At 39.9% G+C, this 19,821-nt stretch overlaps 1 protein-coding gene across 1 annotated transcript in view; it reads left to right on the top strand.

Annotated features, from left to right (window-relative positions):
* Positions 1-19,794, top strand: part of ncln (nicalin) — a 27,971-nt gene extending 8,177 nt beyond the window's left edge. Inside the window, exons 6-12 of the mRNA XM_034199049.1 lie at positions 1,009-1,236; positions 2,925-3,012; positions 3,097-3,135; positions 8,611-8,771; positions 8,908-8,961; positions 10,870-10,948; positions 18,133-19,794. Coding sequence (XP_034054940.1) covers positions 1,009-1,236; positions 2,925-3,012; positions 3,097-3,135; positions 8,611-8,771; positions 8,908-8,961; positions 10,870-10,948; positions 18,133-18,195 — 712 coding nt within the window. The 3' untranslated portion in view covers positions 18,196-19,794. The remainder of the gene's footprint in view (positions 1-1,008; positions 1,237-2,924; positions 3,013-3,096; positions 3,136-8,610; positions 8,772-8,907; positions 8,962-10,869; positions 10,949-18,132) is intronic.
* The last annotated feature ends 27 nt before the right edge of the window (positions 19,795-19,821 follow it).

The following is a 19,821-nucleotide window of genomic DNA, read 5'->3' as shown; positions in this document are numbered from 1 at the left end:
ATATAACTCTAAACTTTACATCTTTCGGAACATAGTAACACCACTATGAAACACTCGCGCTGCTATCGGCTAGCGCTCCAACACATTGTACGTGATAGGCTAAGGGGCGGGACATCTCTAAGCGGTTGACCTATCGCAACAGAGCCGGCCAGCTAACCAATCAGAGCAGACTGGGCTCTGGTTTCAGACAGAGGGTGAAAAGAGGTGCTGCAGCACAGGCAGTATGAGAAGAATTAAGAGCTTTTTGAACATTAGAGCATGGAGACAGTGGAGGAACTAAATACTAATATGAACCTGAACATGAGCAGAATATGTTGTGGGAAACGGTATTTCGATCTCTCTGTCTACCATGGATGTATAATAAGAACTGGATACAGCGTGGGAGGCGGGGCCTCGTTCATTCCTATGAGAGTTGCTCGTTGGCGCATGAAGACAAAATGGCCAACTTTTGAGAGAGTGAAACGTCACGAAAGTAATCATATAATCATATCATCCGTTCTTATTGTGCATCCATGGGTAAAGGTAGAACTCATGTAGTACTGAACACGTCACATGAACGTGCCGGGCGGCGCGGTCCCGTGGGTTAGATCCGAGGAAAATAACTCTGAGAATAACGTTATTAGCACATTTTACAACTTGAGGACCGAATGTTTTTAATAAGAGCTGGGGGGCAGGAGCTCCAACAAGGCGTGTAGAACAGAGAGTGAATACACAGACTATACAGAGATGCTGGATGAGAAACCAATGTGAGTTTGGAAAATGTAACAATGTAAATGTATTCTAGTAGATCTCAACAATGGAACTATGATCAGTAGAAATGGCCATGACATGGGACCTTTAATATTAACCAACAGCTATGAGAGGAGGTGTAACTTAGTAGTGATATGTCAAATCAGTTTTTTCTGACCTATTTTCTTCAGGTTTAAAATAAATGTTTCTCTACTTTTCTTTAAAAAACCCAGACTATTTATAACTATATCCTATAATGTTGGATTTGTGTCCTCCCAGGTGTCAGAGAGCCAGTTCCCCGGACGTGAAGTTCTCGATGGTCCATAAGAAGATCAACCTGGCGGACGACATGCTGGCCTGGGAGCACGAGCGCTTCGGGATCCGCCGCCTGCCGGCCTTCACGCTGTCGCACCTGGCCTCCCACCGCCTGGCGCAGAGAGCCAGCATCATGGACGCCCGGTCAGTGTCCCCCTCCTCTCGCCACGGAGCGGGAGAGCCCCCTGCTGGGTGGGTGCACGTCTCTCTATCCCCCCAGAACAACAGAGTAGAGTTTACCTATTGTAGAGCCGACAAGCCGTGTTTAACTGAGCAACCTTAAACCAGTGTTTCTCAAACTTTTTCATACCACTTAACCAATAAAAAAACACTCGCGGACCACCTAACTCCACAAATATCCAAAGACACATCGTTTTTCTTGTGAGACGAAGGTGTTGCGCTGGGCTATATCATGCAATCGAAAGTGAAACGTAAGCTCGCTCCATTGCGGAGACATTCCCGTGAGAGTGTGGAAAACTTAAATCAATTAATTTATTTCAAATGTGAAATGTTACCAATATACTCACGGACCACTAGGGGGCGCTCACGGACCACACTTTGAGAAGCACTGCCTTAAACCCATTCTTTACAAGCAGTGTGGCTCCTACACCAATATATAATAACTAGTGCTGTCAAAATTATCGCGTTAACGGCGGTAATTAATTTTTTGAATTAATTGCGTTAAAATATTTAACGCATTTAACGCATGTGCAGAATGGCCCGCCCCATACGTGCCACCAGTGGCAGCGCCACGGTATGGCTGGGGTAGGCTACACCCATACCAATAAATGGCTTATCCCCACCATGAAAAATAATGTTAAAGTAAGCAAAATAAAGTCTGCCAACTCGCGCGGAGTAAATTGCACAGACAGCAGTTAGTAAGATTGATTTCAGTAGCCACGGTTTTGAAAACTTTTGTCACGTAGTGATCGTCTTCTCAATAGAACATCTTTGATAACGGCGTGGTGTTGTTGCAGGAAGTCCCGACGGAGAATACTTTTGCTGTAGTACAGGGGTACACATAACTGGTACGCAGTGAAGCTTTTCCAGAAGGCGGTTAGATCACCGGACGACAGAGTCGGTCTCCGTGTGCACAGACAGGGCTGCTGTTAACGTCGGTCTGTACAACGGAATTGTGCCAAAACTACGCCAACCGGCTGCGGAGGGAGACTCCCCCCCCCCCCCCCCCCCCCCCCCCCCCTCTGTCGACTTTCCTGAAGTACTCCCCCGTTGATAGAAATCAACACGTAATGAATTAAGACCCCACGGTTTGATGATTGATAGGTGTGTGGGTTGTCTTTCATTTTGACACGCAGAAAAATGTTATAATAAACATAGATACTGTACACAGTTAAATGGATATATCCGCCTTCTTTCATTTATCTTTCCATTCCCACAACAATATACATAAAGAAATGGCATATTTTGGACATAGTTCGAATGGTGATTAATCTGATTACAATTTTTAATCGTTCGACAGCCCTAATAATAATGCATTGGAGAGAAGTAATAGTTTTTCTGCTCAACGATTTATTTAAGGGTTGAAATAACGTGTTTTCCTGGGCAGGATCCCATGATGTAACGTTTCCAAGTTTGAGCCACGGGTGTTTTTAAATTAAGAGCTTTCTGAACTCTTTTCTCTCCTCTTTGATCTAATACCTCTCCTTTTCCCTACATCTCCCTCTCTGAGTTTCGGTGTTTAATTTCACGCTCTACCGATCAGCTGATTTGACATTTCCTCGTCTTGTGTTCTCCTCCTCTCCTCTGACTCTCTCCTCCTCTCCTCTGACTCTCTCCTCCTCTCCTCTGACTCTCTCCTCCTCTCCTCTGACTCTCTCCTCCTCTCCTCTGACTCTCTCCTCCTCTCTGTGTGTCTCCAGACCTCACGTAGATGTTCAGAAGCTCAGCAGAAACACAAAGCTGGTAGCAGAGGCGCTCGCCAGAGTCATATACAACCTCACTGAAAAGGTAAAGGGAGAAACGGATGGAAACCGTTTATTTACCGTCTGCTTTCTGTTGTGACGTTTTGTTGTTGTTTACTCTGCTGCACAGGGCGCTCCTGGAGACCTGCAGATCTTCACTGAACAGATGGTAAGTGTGTGTGTGTGTGGTGTGTGTGTGTGTGTGTGTGTGTGTGTGTGTGTGTGTGTGTGTGTTGTGTGTGTGTTGTGTGTGTGTTGTGGTGTGTGTGTGTGGTGTGTGTGTGTGTGTGTGTGTGTTTGGTGTGTGTGTGTGTGTGTGTGTGTGTGTGTGTGTGTGTGTGTGTGTGTGTGTGTGTGTGTGTGGTGTGTGTGTGTGTGTGTGTGTGTGTGTGTGTGTGTGTGTGTGTGTGTGTGTGTGTGTGTGTGTTGTGTGTGTGTGTGTGTGTGTGTGTGTGTGTGTGTGTGTGTGTGTGTGTGTGTGTGTGTGTGTGTGTGTGTGTGTGTGTGTGTGTGTGTGTGTGTGTGTGTGTGTGTGTGTGTGTGTTTTCCTGGCCAAGGACAGGTTCCTTGAACACAACACGAGCGTAACGTGTCTTCACCTAGTTATGTCTCGTCTGAAAGGAGTGCTGACGGAGAGCACCGGAACGCCGCTCCAGCCCTTCAAATATTGCAGTACCCATAAGGAGCCGTACACATGCCGCACTGGTGGCTGTGTCTTTAGTTGTGGCGATCTGTTGTTATTAGCATCTGGTTAGCTAGCTATGCTAACGAATTTAAAGAGCTTTTCTACAACCAGGTGGAAGAGAGCTCTCCTGAGAGGCTCAAATAACCTCAGCTCAGTGAGGTTAAAGGCCCTGACACACCAAGCAGTCACCAGAGAACTCGCCGACGCCGACTGTTGCGTCGGCGTGTTCTCCTGCGTCTTGGCCATGTGTCGCACTGGAACACACCGCAAAGACTTCAGCCGAGCACGTACGAACTGCGCATGCGTGAGTGACAATAACTCTCCTTACCAGCAGGCGGCGGTAGTGTGTATTCGTCATTCAAAACGGGCAACAACCGGAAGACAGAAGAACAGACTACGTGATATAAACAAACATATATAGCGTGTGCGGTCCATTTTCACTCTCGTCCATTGAAAACATGTTTCGTGCGGTACTGGAGCTATCAGCCGTTGCTTGTGGAAGACATTCTCAAGCAACCGTTTCGCTTCTCATGCACTGATTCGCTAGCTGAACAGCCAATCAGAGTGATTTCTACACTAACAAAAAAGTTGTTAAAAATAACAAGAATAGAGTTTAAAAGGAGTGATTTGTAAAATATCCAAAAAGAAGAATCTGCTTACAGTTCTGTTTCATATGGATGTTGAGAGATGGATCCATAGATCTCTTCATGTTGCTCTCAAAGTGCACCAGATTGATGCTTTTAACTTCAATATTTAAAAAAAGTCTTCCCGGGGGAGCATGCCCCCGGACCCCCCTAGAGGAGGTTAGGCCCCCCCCCACTTAAATCATGTTCACATGGATACTAAATACATTTGCACACATCTTGTGTCCATATCTTTGTGTGGCGGTGGTCATGCCACACCGTGCACGTGCATGCATGAGTCATGGTGAGATATCTGGATTGGTTGCTTTTTCTTTGCACAGAATGAAAGAAAGGCCAAATGAATGGGCTGTGATTTTAGTATTTTTAAGCAGAGGTTGAGTTCAATCATTTGTACGGCCCTCGGAGGATGTTGTAAAAATTGAACGGAAAAAGGTTCCCCACCCCTGCTGTAAATAATAATACAAACCCTTGATTTATAACTTAAAGATCAAATGCAAAGGTTTTTTTTATAATTGCCAGTAAAATCGAAATCATATAGCTACAACACTCTAAGATATTGCAGTATTAAAATCGGAGATAATATGCGTCTGGCAATGCGCAATATTTATTTTGTTCAACACCAAGTCCGACGATTTATTTTCTCAGCCGCTCCTCCGCAAGATGGCGTCGCGTGACGTCACAGTGGCCAAACAAACAAACAAACCTTGGCTTATCGCTCACAGCTGCTTCCGCCGATAGTACAACTTAGTTTCGTTATCATGTCTGATTCTGAGTAGACTATAGACTAAAAGCTTTAGGAATCCAAACTATAACATATAATAAGTACCCTGTATCAAGATTGATGCAAAACAAGTGAAATTTGACCTTTTTAGAGAGGTTTAGAAAAATAAAGTCCAGGCGGACTCACCTCTGGGTAATTTGGGAACCATCACAACCAAACACAATGCTAACAGTGAGACTCTGAATTAGCCCCGAGCGAAAAATGCTAACCTATTACTGCACCGAAATCACTCCTAGCTCCCTTATTACTTATCCTAGCTCCACATCCAACACATTGTTTATGATCGTAAAGACACAGAGTCTAACGGTGCCCACCTCTATAAGCACCCACTCGGCTGAAAGAAATGAAAGCATGGCGGAGGGCTTTTTTGATGCATAGGCCTAATGAAGTGGTTAGAAGAATGTTGGGTTTTCTAAGTGCTCACAGTCACTTTTAATTGCGCGGGGGCATTTTTAATTGGGCCAGGAGGAATAATAGTGGATTTAATCCCTATCATAATGCATATTGTTCACACTTTTCCATTATGAGTGGAGGAGCGATGAATGAGCTGCAGATAAACTACAATGCTAACTAGGGCTGTGCAATTAATCGTATTTTAATCGCGATTACGATTATGGCTTGCGACGATTAGGAAAACAGCATAATTGACAAAATACGATTATTTTGCTGGGTGCGCTTTCGCCCCTCCCTAAAAGCCCACTCGGCCACGTGGGAGTGACATGTGTTGTGAGTGTTCAGCGCAAGCGAAGATGTCAGAACAAGAGCAGCAACTAGTTAAAAAGAAGGGTCGCGGGGAGATTCCCAGTCGATCGTGAGATGTGTCTAAAAATAGAACAACAATATTATGTTTTATCGTTAATGTCCTGTAACATAATGTTCCCGTGCCAGAATAATGCACTTGAACGCATCAAAGCTTTGTGATTGGCCGGCCTCACCCCATGTGTCCGGGCGTGGCTGGTGAGCAGTGCACTAGTTCGCTGACGTTGTCCGTGTCAACAGCATGGATGGTCAACAGGAGTGACAGTCCGCACACACACAAGACCGCAATTATGGCAGAAGCAAAAAAGCCCAAAATATATAATTTTCACTCCGAGTGGGAGGATCATTATTTTTGTATCTATTCCAATTCAAAGTCCATCTGTCTCATCTGCAATGCGAACGTGGCTTTATCGAAGAAGGGTAATTTAGGAGCGGCATTTCAAAACAGTGCACAAACGCTACGAGACGGAATTCCCTCCTAATTCTGCCCTACGCTCCAAAAGGGGAGGGGCCTGAGAGGACAGCTAAATGCACAGCAGTCCATTTTCACCAGGCCCAACAACAAGAGCAAGGCTGCTACCATAGCAACTTATCGTGTCAGTCACGTTCTTGCGAAACACATGAAGTCTTTCGAAGACGGCGAAGTTATGAAAGAAGCATTCCTGGAGGCTGCGACGCACTTTTGTGGGACAGTAAAAATAACAGAAGCATTTCAACAGGTTTTTGATATAATAAAAACTCAATTTAGATACCGTTATTAATCTGCTGTAAGTTTTAGTTTGTTTGAACTTATTCATGATCATTATTGTACAAAATGGTATAAGAATGCAAACATTAAGATCTGTTCTGTTTAAATTGATTATAGTCTATCAGTTCAGAAACTAGTGTTGCTTGCATCCTATTTTAAAGGCATTTATTTTTATACTCTAATAAAATGCAACAAAAAATGGGTTTGATTCTATTAATGTTGTCTTTTTTATTGCACTGTTGCTGCAGCAGATTACTGTGTAGCTTCAGATCTGAGTTGTCTTATTAGTAAGCCTAATTTATACTTTTGTAGCAACACTATTTTTATATAATGGCAAAGAAAGGGTTCTTCAGAGTCTTTTCTTTTTTTCCTGTGTCATGTGGCAGCACTGCCACAAGTTCCTCTTCAGAGAGGGTCTTCAGTACAGGTGGCAATATTGTCACCTGCCTGCGCTCATCTCTGAAACCAGACCATGTAAACAGCCTGGTATTTCTTGCAAAAAATCTTTAAGAGATGACATGAGCAGCCCTACCAGCATTTGCCATGGTGGCCTAAACATTTTTATTTGGTCTTAAATTGTAGTTCAACATTTATTTCCTGTTACTTCTGGACCATGACGGTTGGCCAGCCTTCAACGTTTAACTGAGTGGAATATGTTGAATATGTTTTACCAAAATGTTGGCTATATGTTAAGGAGTGTTCAGTAGGTTGTGACAGTGCACTGCAACATGTTTGATTTCATTTATTTTGGTCTAATTTATTTTTATTTATCATATTAATATATGTTTAGTATGGTTTTGGAAGTGCGCTCCAACACATTTATTGATCTTGTTTATTGGTAAAATATTATTTGTTTTAAAGTTCAATAAATGGTCAATGAATAATCGTCAAAATAATCGTGATATCAATTATTGACCAAATAATCGTGATTATGATTTTTGCCATAATCGCACAGCCCTAATGCTAACAGTGAATTAGCCCCGAGCGAAAAATGCTAACCTATTACTGCACCGAAATCACTCCTAGCGCCCTTATTACTTATCCTAGCTCCACATCCAACACATTGTTTATGATCGTAAAGACACAGAATCTAACGGTGCCCACCTCTATAAGCAATACAACTGCAATTCCTTTATCTGCGTTATCTGCTGTGCTCCGTGCGCTTTGAAATCTAATCAAAAGTTGTTTACCTCAATTCTTTGGCGTTTCTGCATCGCCCGGCTCTTTCGTTCTTTCAGTGGTTTCTTGTGCTGAAATATGGAGGGGACGGCTCCGGGTTTCAGCCTCCGACGTGCTGTTAATGCTGCTCCACCAACAGACTTCATGATAGCAGGATCAACGTCGTATGCATCACACGCGAAGTGGTCAGAACACAACTTGCTCCATTTTGTCGGTTGCCATCCAACACGATTCACTAACAAAATCCATTTTTTGCAGATGATTTGGTCTTTGGGAAATGCATGTAAAACTCTCCCAGATCCCGCACCGTTCGTACAACAAAAAGCTCAACAATAACCCATGTTAATTCAGTTTTCTTTTCGAAAAACATGTGACCGAGACTGCCGAGTCGGGATGTTTGGTCCAGAGACTGTTTGGCCACTATTACGTCACGCGCGCGGAGGCTGCTGGGAATTACATGTCAGAAATTCAGACGGCTTTTTTTGGGTGTATTATCTCGATTTAAATAAAATAAAAAATACAGGCAGTCTTAAAAACAACATTTCTATAAAAATGTAGCATATTTGGAAGCTTTGCATTTGATCTTTAACATCTCTGTCTCCTATTGATCTGAGTATAGGATAAAGAACAGTTAATTGAAGCATTATAGCACAGGCCTTTGTAGATGGTTTATTACGCTGTTTTTTCTGCTTCGAATAGTTCTCTCTTTTTTCACCATACGTGTGTTTGCATCACTGGTTGTAACACTGTGTGTGTTAGCAGTGTGTTTCCTCCGTTGTAACACTGTGTGTGTGTGTGTGTGTCAGCAGTGTGTTTCCTCCGTTGTAACACTGTGTGTGTGTCAGCAGGTGCAGGACGAGCAGCTCTCGGCGGTCGTTGATTGGCTGACGGCTCAGCCCCGAGCCGCCCAGCTGGTGGACAAAGACAGCAGCGTGGTGTCGACTCTGGAGTATCACATGGGACACTACCTGAAGGACGTGAAGAGGCACTATGTCAGAGCAGACAAGAGGTACACCAGACACACTTCCTGTTCATCAATCAGCCTGTGACCACTTCCTGTTCATCAATCAGCCTCTGACCACTTCCTGTTCCCGCGTCTGGGAGTCGGGGTCTCTGAGTGACCCTTTGCTCTCTGTCGTCCTCAGGGATCCAGAGTTTGTTTTCTACGATCAGCTGAAGCAGACGATGAACGCATACAGGTAACAAGCTCCTCCTCCTCTTCTTCTTCCTCCTCCTCTTCTTCCTCCTCATCCTCTTCTCAGGGTGCGTTTCACTTCTCTTATTTTTCCTTTCCTCGCTCCTCGGTCTCGGTCGCACCGGAAGTTGATTTGTCTGCGCCATCTTGAGTAGCGTCCCAGTGGCCTTATTTGTGCCGGAGGACCGAAGATCGATAGTCGAGGAACCACCAGACCATCCTCCGGTGAAATCCTCAGACACTCGCCCCGCCCCCCTTACTGTGTATCGCTCACTGATTGGACGATGCAGTGCATGCACTGATCTGATGCTTCTTGACATGAGAGCCGTTTCCCAGCGGAGTGAAGAAAACACATGAACCTCACGGGACTCACTCCTCAGTTTATACCGTGTTTTGTTTCAATTCCTGTTTCATTTAGTTACAAATATGTGATCTGAACAACAAAGTGGTCAAAAATCATTTTATTCATTTTTTGGATAAAAAAATGTCATGATCGCTTTTTTTCGTTTTACATTTTAAGAATGGCGTTTATCTTTTTTGAGAATGAGTTCTTATTTCATTTTATTTATTGGGATCTACAACAGATGATAGGAATGTTTGTGTCAGTAAATGTGTGGCGGGGGGGTGTGTGGAAACAACAGGGACAGAGCTGCTGTCAGACGATCAGCTGTGCAGCGTCATCACAAACGATGTCGCTTCACGTGACGCTCCAGAGGAAAGGACGTCCCATTGCTCTTAAAACTCATTTCCCTGCTTCTCGTGGTTTCCCTGCGTCCCTCCATGCTTCCCTGGTGGGAGGGACGCAGGGAAACGACGCAAGTGAGGGAAGCAAGGAATCCATTTAACCGAAGTGAGATGCACCCAAAGTCCTCTTCCTCTCAGTCCTCCTCCTCCTCCTCCTCCTCCTCCTCCTCCTCCTCCTCCTCCTCCTCCTCCTCTCATGTTTTATTTAAGTTCTTCCTCTGAGCTTTACTGCACTTCCTGCTGCTTTACTGCACTTCCTGCTGCTTTACTGCACTTCCTGCTGCTTTACTGCTCCCAGCTGTTAATGAATCCTCAGTGAACAACATTTCACAGACTTTTCCAGCGACACCATGTTCCTTGTTGTCAGTGTTTTGGTTCATTTGATTTAAAGAAGCCTTTTGGAACGAGGTTAAATGTGTTCTCACATGGTCCTGAGAGCCCAGGATGGAATCAAGAGGAATCGCATACATTTCCCACGCACAGTACTGAGGGTTTACTTTCAATTGAATAACCTTACAGCACATGAGTCAAACTCAAGGCCCGGGGGCCAAATCAGGCCCTTGGTGGATTTAATTTCGGCCCGCAGGATCATTTCTAATTACTCTTAGATCTGGACCGCCGGTATATTGCACGCACACCTTCACTCCATCCTGAGGGTCTCCTCAGCTCAGAGCCTGAGCCCAAACATTGATGACCTTGCTCCCAAGATGAGATGCCAAGTATCTGAACTAGCATCACAGAGCAGCACACTGAGTTCAATGGATGTTTCCTTCTGCACTTTCTCTCACGACAACAGGGCATGTTTGGTTTTCTCTTTGAGGGAAATAGTTTTGTTGAAGCTGTTGTTGGCCTGTGGAGAAATGTAATCATAAGAAATGACTCTGGAAAAGCTGCAGATAGAGCCATAAGGAATGAATGCAACTGATTATTTAATGTTTAATGTTGTTTTTATAGGCAATCATTGAAGCTTTGTTAGTTCCAGGTTTAATATGTGCAATAAGTTCATTTCAATAAGTTCTGCAATAAACATTGAACCAGTCCGGCCCTCCACTAGTACTCTTTTTTTTCATGTTGGCCCACTGTGTATTTGAGTTTGACCCCCCTGCTCTAGATGATGTTTTTTAATGTCTATCCTTTAATAATCCCCTCATTCCTCTCCTCCTCTCAGAGTGAAGCCGGCCATCTTCGACCTGCTGCTGGCCGTCTGCATCTCAGGGTACTTAGGGGTGATGTACCTCGCCATCCAGGTACAAGTTACTATTTTCTATAACCTCTGTCAGACACGTTACATATCTGTGTTATTTAGAGATGGCAAAAGTCCACTCATCCTTTACTCAAGTAGAAGTACAAGTACAGATACTCGTGTTTAAAAATACTCTGGTAAAAGTAGAAGTACTGACTAAACTTCTTTACTCAAGTAAAAGTAAAGAGGCTTTGAAAAGTACTTCAGTAAAAAGTACCCATAACTAGCAGCTGCTTTAAAGAGTACCTGACCTCCCTTTATATTAATAGAACAATAATGTCATTGTTAGCTAATGAATGTTTCCATGCTGAACAACGGCAACATGACAACGTTTCCATTGGTCCCTCTTCTTTAGAGAAGACCAGGAAATGATGGATACACGGATCGTGTTCAAATCAATAGGCACGCAATGATTCTAAATAATAATGATCACGCATCAAACACACATTCAGACTAAAGGAACCAGCTGTTTGGAAAATGAGAGAAGTAGAAAGTACAGGTATTTGTGTTCAACATGTAAGAAGTAGAAAGTACAGGTATTTGTGTTCAACATGTAAGAAGTAGAAAGTACAGGTATTTGAGTTCAACATGTCAGAAGTAGAAAGTACAGGTATTTGTGTTCAACATGTAAGAAGTAGAAAGTACAGGTATTTGAGTTCAACATGTAAGAAGTAGAAAGTACAGATATTTGGGTTCAACATGTAAGAAGTAGAAAGTACAGGTATTTGAGTTCAACATGTGAGAAGTAGAAAGTACAGGTATTTGAGTTCAACATGTGAGAAGTAGAAAGTACAGGTATTTGGGTTCAACATGTAAGAAGTAGAAAGTACAGGTATTTGTGTTCAACATGTAAGAAGTATAAAGTACAGGTATTTGAGTTCAACATGTAAGAAGTAGAAAGTACAGGTATTTGAGTTCAACATGTCAGAAGTAGAAAGTACAGGTATTTGTGTTCAACATGTAAGAAGTAGAAAGTACAGGTATTTGAGTTCAACATGTAAGAAGTAGAAAGTACAGGTATTTGTGTTCAACATGTAAGAAGTAGAAAGTACAGGTATTTGAGTTCAACATGTAAGAAGTAGAAAGTACAGATATTTGGGTTCAACATGTAAGAAGTAGAAAGTACAGGTATTTGTGTTCAACATGTAAGAAGTAGAAAGCACAGGTATTTGAGTTCAACATGTAAGAAGTAGAAAGTTCAGGTATTTGAGTTCAACATGTAAGAAGTAGAAAGCACAGGTATTTGTGTTCAACATGTAAGAAGTAGAAAGTACAGGTATTTGTGTTCAACATGTAAGAAGTAGAAAGTTCAGGTATTTGTGTTCAACATGTAAGAAGTAGAAAGTACAGGTATTTGAGTTCAACATGTAAGAAGTAGAAAGTACAGGTATTTGTGTTCAACATGTAAGAAGTAGAAAGTACAGGTATTTGAGTTCAACATGTAAGAAGTAGAAAGTACAGGTATTTGTGTTCAACATGTAAGAAGTAGAAAGTACAGGTATTTGAGTTTAACATGTAAGAAGTAGAAAGTACAGGTATTTGTGTTCAACATGTAAGAAGTAGAAAGTACAGGTATTTGTGTTCAACATGTAAGAAGTAGAAAGTACAGGTATTTGTGTTCAACATGTAAGAAGTAGGAAAGTACAGGTATTTGAGTTCAACATGTAAGAAGTAGAAAGTACAGGTATTTGAGTTCAACATGTAAGAAGTAGAAAGTACAGGTATTTGTGTTCAACATGTAAGAAGTAGAAAGTACAGGTATTTGAGTTCAACATGTAAGAAGTAGAAAGTTCAGGTATTTGAGTTCAACATGTAAGAAGTAGAAAGTACAGGTATTTGAGTTCAACATGTAAGAAGTAGAAAGTACAGGTATTTGAGTTTAACATGTAAGAAGTAGAAAGTACAGGTATTTGTGTTCAACATGTAAGAAGTAGGAAGTACAGGTATTTGGGTTCAACATGTAAGAAGTAGAAAGTACAGGTATTTGAGTTCAACATGTAAGAAGTAGAAAGTACAGGTATTTGAGTTCAACATGTAAGAAGTAGAAAGTTCAGGTATTTGAGTTCAACATGTAAGAAGTAGAAAGTACAGGTATTTGGGTTCAACATGTAAGAAGTAGAAAGTACAGGTATTTGAGTTCAACATGTAAGAAGTAGAAAGTACAGGTATTTGAGTTCAACATGTAAGAAGTAGAAAGTTCAGGTATTTGAGTTCAACATGTAAGAAGTAGAAAGTACAGGTATTTGTGTTCAACATGTAAGAAGTAGAAAGTACAGGTATTTGTGTTCAACATGTAAGAAGTAGAAAGTACAGGTATTTGAGTTCAACATGTAAGAAGTAGAAAGTACAGGTATTTGAGTTCAACATGAAAGAAGTAGAAAGTACAGGTATTTGAGTTCAACATGTAAGAAGTAGAAAGTACAGGTATTTGAGTTCAACATGTAAGAAGTAGAAAGTACAGGTATTTGTGTTCAACATGTAAGAAGTAGAAAGTACAGGTATTTGTGTTCAACATGTAAGAAGTAGAAAGTACAGGTATTTGTGTTCAACATGTAAGAAGTAGAAAGTACAGGTATTTGTGTTCAACATGTGAGAAGTAGAAAGTACAGGTATTTGTGTTCAACATGTGAGAAGTAGAAAGTACAGGTATTTGAGTTCAACATGTAAGAAGTAGAAAGTACAGGTATTTGGGTTCAACATGTAAGAAGTAGAAAGTACAGGTATTTGAGTTCAACATGTAAGAAGTAGAAAGTACAGGTATTTGTGTTCAACATGTAAGAAGTAGAAAGTACAGGTATTTGAGTTCAACATGTAAGAAGTATAAAGTACAGGTATTTGTGTTCAATATGTAAGAAGTATAAAGTACAGGTATTTGAGTTCAACATGTAAGAAGTATAAAGTACAGGTATTTGTGTTCAATATGTAAGAAGTATAAAGTACAGGTATTTGAGTTCAACATGTAAGAAGTATAAAGTACAGGTATTTGTGTTCAATATGTAAGAAGTATAAAGTACAGGTATTTGAGTTCAACATGTAAGAAGTAGAAAGTACAGGTATTTGAGTTCAACATGTAAGAAGTAGAAAGTACAGGTATTTGTGTTCAACATGTAAGAAGTAGAAAGTACAGGTATTTGAGTTCAACATGTAAGAAGTAGAAAGTACAGGTATTTGTGTTCAACATGTAAGAAGTAGAAAGTACAGGTATTTGAGTTTAACATGTAAGAAGTAGAAAGTACAGGTATTTGTGTTCAACATGTAAGAAGTAGGAAGTACAGGTATTTGAGTTCAACATGTAAGAAGTAGAAAGTACAGGTATTTGAGTTCAACATGTAAGAAGTAGAAAGTACAGGTATTTGTGTTCAACATGTAAGAAGTAGAAAGTACAGGTATTTGAGTTCAACATGTAAGAAGTAGAAAGTTCAGGTATTTGAGTTCAACATGTAAGAAGTAGAAAGTACAGGTATTTGAGTTCAACATGTAAGAAGTAGAAAGTACAGGTATTTGAGTTTAACATGTAAGAAGTAGAAAGTACAGGTATTTGTGTTCAACATGTAAGAAGTAGGAAGTACAGGTATTTGGGTTCAACATGTAAGAAGTAGAAAGTACAGGTATTTGAGTTCAACATGTAAGAAGTAGAAAGTACAGGTATTTGAGTTCAACATGTAAGAAGTAGAAAGTTCAGGTATTTGAGTTCAACATGTAAGAAGTAGAAAGTACAGGTATTTGTGTTCAACATGTAAGAAGTAGAAAGTACAGGTATTTGTGTTCAACATGTAAGAAGTAGAAAGTACAGGTATTTGAGTTCAACATGTAAGAAGTAGAAAGTACAGGTATTTGAGTTCAACATGTAAGAAGTAGAAAGTTCAGGTATTGAGTTCAACATGTAAGAAGTAGAAAGTACAGGTATTTGTGTTCAACATGTAAGAAGTAGAAAGTACAGGTATTTGTGTTCAACATGTAAGAAGTAGAAAGTACAGGTATTTGAGTTCAACATGTAAGAAGTAGAAAGTACAGGTATTTGAGTTCAACATGTAAGAAGTAGAAAGTACAGGTATTTGAGTTCAACATGTAAGAAGTAGAAAGTTCAGGTATTTGAGTTCAACATGTAAGAAGTAGAAAGTTCAGGTATTTGAGTTCAACATGTAAGAAGTAGAAAGTACAGGTATTTGAGTTCAACATGTAAGAAGTAGAAAGTACAGGTATTTGAGTTCAACATGTAAGAAGTAGAAAGTACAGGTATTTGTGTTCAACATGTAAGAAGTAGAAAGTACAGGTATTTGAGTTCAACATGTAAGAAGTAGAAAGTACAGGTATTTGTGTTCAACATGTGAGAAGTAGAAAGTACAGGTATTTGAGTTCAACATGTAAGAAGTAGAAAGTACAGGTATTTGGGTTCAACATGAAAGAAGTAGAAAGTACAGGTATTTGAGTTCAACATGAAAGAAGTAGAAAGTACAGGTATTTGGGTTCAACATGTAAGAAGTAGAAAGTACAGGTATTTGAGTTCAACATGTAAGAAGTAGAAAGTACAGGTATTTGGGTTCAACATGAGAGAAGTAGAAAGTACAGGTATTTGAGTTCAACATGTAAGAAGTAGAAAGTACAGGTATTTGAGTTCAACATGTAAGAAGTAGAAAGTACAGGTATTTGAGTTCAACATGTAAGAAGTAGAAAGTACAGGTATTTGGGTTCAACATGTAAGAAGTAGAAAGTACAGGTATTTGAGTTCAACATGTAAGAAGTAGAAAGTACAGGTATTTGGGTTCAACATGAGAGAAGTAGAAAGTACAGGTATTTGAGTTCAACATGTAAGAAGTAGAAAGTACAGGTATTTGAGTTCAACATGTAAGAAGTAGAAAGTACAGGTATTTGAGTTCAACATGAAAGAAGTAGAAAGTACAGGTATTTGAGTTCAACATGTAAGAAGTAGAAAGTACAGGTATTTGAGTTCAACATGTAAGAAGTAGAAAGTACAGGTATTTGTGTTCAACATGTAAGAAGTAGAAAGTACAGGTATTTGTGTTCAACATGTAAGAAGTAGAAAGTACAGGTATTTGTGTTCAACATGTAAGAAGTAGAAAGTACAGGTATTTGAGTTCAACATGTAAGAAGTAGAAAGTACAGGTATTTGAGTTCAACATGTAAGAAGTAGAAAGTACAGGTATTTGGGTTCAACATGTAAGAAGTAGAAAGTACAGGTATTTGTGTTCAACATGTAAGAAGTAGAAAGTACAGGTATTTGTGTTCAACATGTAAGAAGTAGAAAGTACAGGTATTTGAGTTCAACATGTAAGAAGTAGAAAGTACAGGTATTTGGGTTCAACATGTAAGAAGTAGAAAGTACAGGTATTTGAGTTCAACATGTAAGAAGTAGAAAGTACAGGTATTTGTGTTCAACATGTAAGAAGTAGAAAGTACAGGTATTTGGGTTCAACATGTAAGAAGTATAAAGTACAGGTATTTGAGTTCAACATGTAAGAAGTATAAAGTACAGGTATTTGTGTTCAATATGTAAGAAGTATAAAGTACAGGTATTTGAGTTCAACATGTAAGAAGTAGAAAGTACAGGTATTTGTGTTCAACATGTAAGAAGTAGAAAGTACAGGTATTTGGGTTCAACATGTAAGAAGTAGAAAGTACAGGTATTTGTGTTCAACATGTAAGAAGTAGAAAGTACAGGTATTTGAGTTCAACATGTAAGAAGTAGAAAGTACAGGTATTTGAGTTCAACATGTGAGAAGTAGAAAGTACAGGTATTTGAGTTCAACATGTAAGAAGTAGAAAGTACAGGTATTTGTGTTCAACATGTAAGAAGTAGAAAGTACAGGTATTTGGGTTCAACATGTAAGACGTAAAAGTAAAAAGTTGTGGAGTAAAGTACTGATACCAGAACAATGTACTTAAGTACAGTAACAAAGTATTTCTACTCCGCTGCTTCCCACCTCTGCATTTATTATTATACACTTTTCATTTTTAGTTTAGTTTGTTTTTCATCTGGAGTCCCTTTGATCATAAATGAGACTATTTGTAAAAAGCTTAGTAGAAATACTTTTATAATAACAATAAATAAGGGCAATTATGTTGTACTTCCTCATGTGTGAGAAGGTAAGTGACTGCAGTATTTACACTGCAATGAGATGGAGGAATACAGATGCACACAATGTACAACTTTATTTTGTATTACAGCTGATTTTTATTCCGTCCATCGCAAAGTAAATACTGTTATTTTGTATATTTGTGACTCGCTCTATCGAAGTCAGTCGAAGTCTCAGCGGCTCATTTCAAATAAACGTGGATTTGCGTAAAAAAATAGTTTTTCGGGGTTCGTGTGTTTTGTTTGATTTTAAATAAACAAAGCCTTTGCTTTCAGAATATGAAACTTTTATTTCCAAAATCACACGATAAATACATGTTTGAAGTTTGTGAAGGGAAGATGGCAGCTCTCACTCGCCGCCGCCCCCCTCCCTCCGGCTGACATTATGAATGTAAGGCGTATAGTAATCACAGATAACACGGCAGGGTCCGTTACAGTTTGTTTTCATCTGATTTGAAATAAACAAAGTCTTGGCTTTCAGAATATTAAACTTGTTTCTTCAGATGATAAATACAGCTTTGAAGCTTCGGCATAATTACAAGAGGAGAACGGAGTAACTTGACGTCACAGCAGACGTCACAGCAGGCGTAACAACAGCCGGTGTTTCTCCTGAGGGTTTTCCCCTGGAAACACACACACACACACACACACACACACACACACACACGAGCTTTCCCCAGACCAGTAATGCAAACAAAAATATCTTCCCTCCGTACTCCTTTGATAATTTGCTAACCGCTATCAACCAATCAGATCGATGGATTCCAGAGAAGTGATGACTCGGTGATGGTCATTATATAATGTGACATATTTAGCTTAATATTTGGAGTACAACAACAATCCTGATATCATTAGAAAGCTAGGAATCTCCTCTTTCCAACAGTGTACAACTCAAAATGTGTCTTCGGGTCAATGCGACTGATTTCGATGGAGCAGGTCACATATATTTTTTTATTTTAAATATTTTTCTAGTTCTCTACCTGTGTTTTTAATTCTTGTTTTCATGCACCAAGTCAAAGTCCCCGTACGACGTGTAAACCTACCTGGTGATAAACCTGATTGTTTTCTGTAACATCTCTGTCTCTCTCCTCCAGAACTTCGGGCTCCTGTACAGCGTCGCCCGCAGAGTCACGCAGCCCAAAGTGAAATCCCACTAAAGTACAAGTTCCACATCTCTCTCTCCATCTTCTTCAAATCCAAGAACTTGTGTGAAAGCAGGAGCTGGGCCGAACCGACGGCTTTCACAACCCAGCAGAATATTTTTCGTTTCCTTCATCCATAAACTATGATGTCAGATTGAACCGCTGCCAATTCCTCCATTTGGTCTCCGGACCGGAACAATCAGGAATCATTTCTCACACACAGAAATGTTTCCAGTGAGAGATGTAGACGGGATTCAGACTGTTTGAAGTCGCTCTGCAGAAACTGAGTTTAACCCAGAAAATAATTAAGGACAGATTCACATTTGTTTAAATACGATACTCACACTCCCATAAAGACGTTTAAACGGTTATCAGTCGGTGTCATTATTATTTATTTTCATACTGACTGTGTTGAAGTCACGTTGTAGAGAGGAAACAACTTTCCTCCGTGCAGCGGTAGATTATATTTGGGTCATAATTCCTATTTTTTCATAATAAAAAGACTTCAAATTAACTCCTTTTAGTCTCTGGTGAATTTAGAAAAGACTGGATTATGTTTCCCATTTCTTTAGGGCTGCAATTTAACAAATGTAACGAACATTAACGAGCGTTTAGACAGAAAAACTGGATACAAATTCACATTGAATTCCAAGATGTTTTCAAACTACCTTTTTTTTGTCCGACTCGGCAAATGACAAATATAATTTCTAAAATATAAAACATTTAATAAGGCATAGAAAATACTTCAAATGTTAGGCGTTTGTACTGAAGAAAAGTATACAGCGATGATGAAAATATGTGCGGCTTAAAAATGCCATATGGGCTTGTGAGTATTGTGTCGAGGAAAATCTGAATTTGTCCTTTTTTTAAAGTGAAAATTAGACAAAAATCAACGACTTATCAAAATAAAATGTGAAGTAGTGTTTAAATGATCCTGATTAAATCGCCTTGGTAGTGAAATAATGAAAAGCAACATTCGATTGCCAAATAATTACTGTTTGCATTAACCCCCCCCCCCCTTTAATAATATCTAACGTTAGGGACGTGTTTCCACTTGTTGTGCCCCTATGTTCCCGTAACGTTTGTTTCTGTGACTTGATTTTCTTACTGCTCAAGTCTTTTTTTTAATGAATAAAACAAGTCCTGCTGGGAAACGCTGAGTCATGTTAAAGCTGGTGTTAGCATACAATCAGGGCGACGTGTAAAGACGAGATAACGACCCCTTTTTTATCTGAGAGAAACACCTTATGAGTTTGTGACTTTAGCGATAATCTGATCTGAGATTTTTTTAAGCCGTGTTAAGATTTTGTCGCTGCAGTGTTTGTGTTAAAATTGGAAGAGACAGATATTGGTCCTATTATCAAAACGAGCGTGTTGAATGAATACTGCAGTGATGTTTCTCTACCTTGTGGGTGATTTTTTGTTTTTTGTATTTTCCACCGCGTGACCCTTTTTTTACCGACTCGAGGGAAATGCTGCGTGCGTGGTACATATGAATTTTTAATTTATTGAAGCAGTTATTTTTTCATTTGTGCACTGAACCCTTCTCCGCTCACACTTGATCTCTGCAATGAAAAGTTGTGATTAAAATAAAAACAATGTTAAAAAAACACACGAAGCGGCTTTTCTTTCGTTTACTGA

This window comes from Gymnodraco acuticeps, unplaced genomic scaffold, assembly GCF_902827175.1.
Source record: "Gymnodraco acuticeps unplaced genomic scaffold, fGymAcu1.1, whole genome shotgun sequence".
Lineage (NCBI taxonomy): Eukaryota > Metazoa > Chordata > Actinopteri > Perciformes > Bathydraconidae > Gymnodraco > Gymnodraco acuticeps.
Note: the sequence above shows the minus strand (reverse complement) of the source record. Positions and strands in the feature narration are given on the sequence as shown.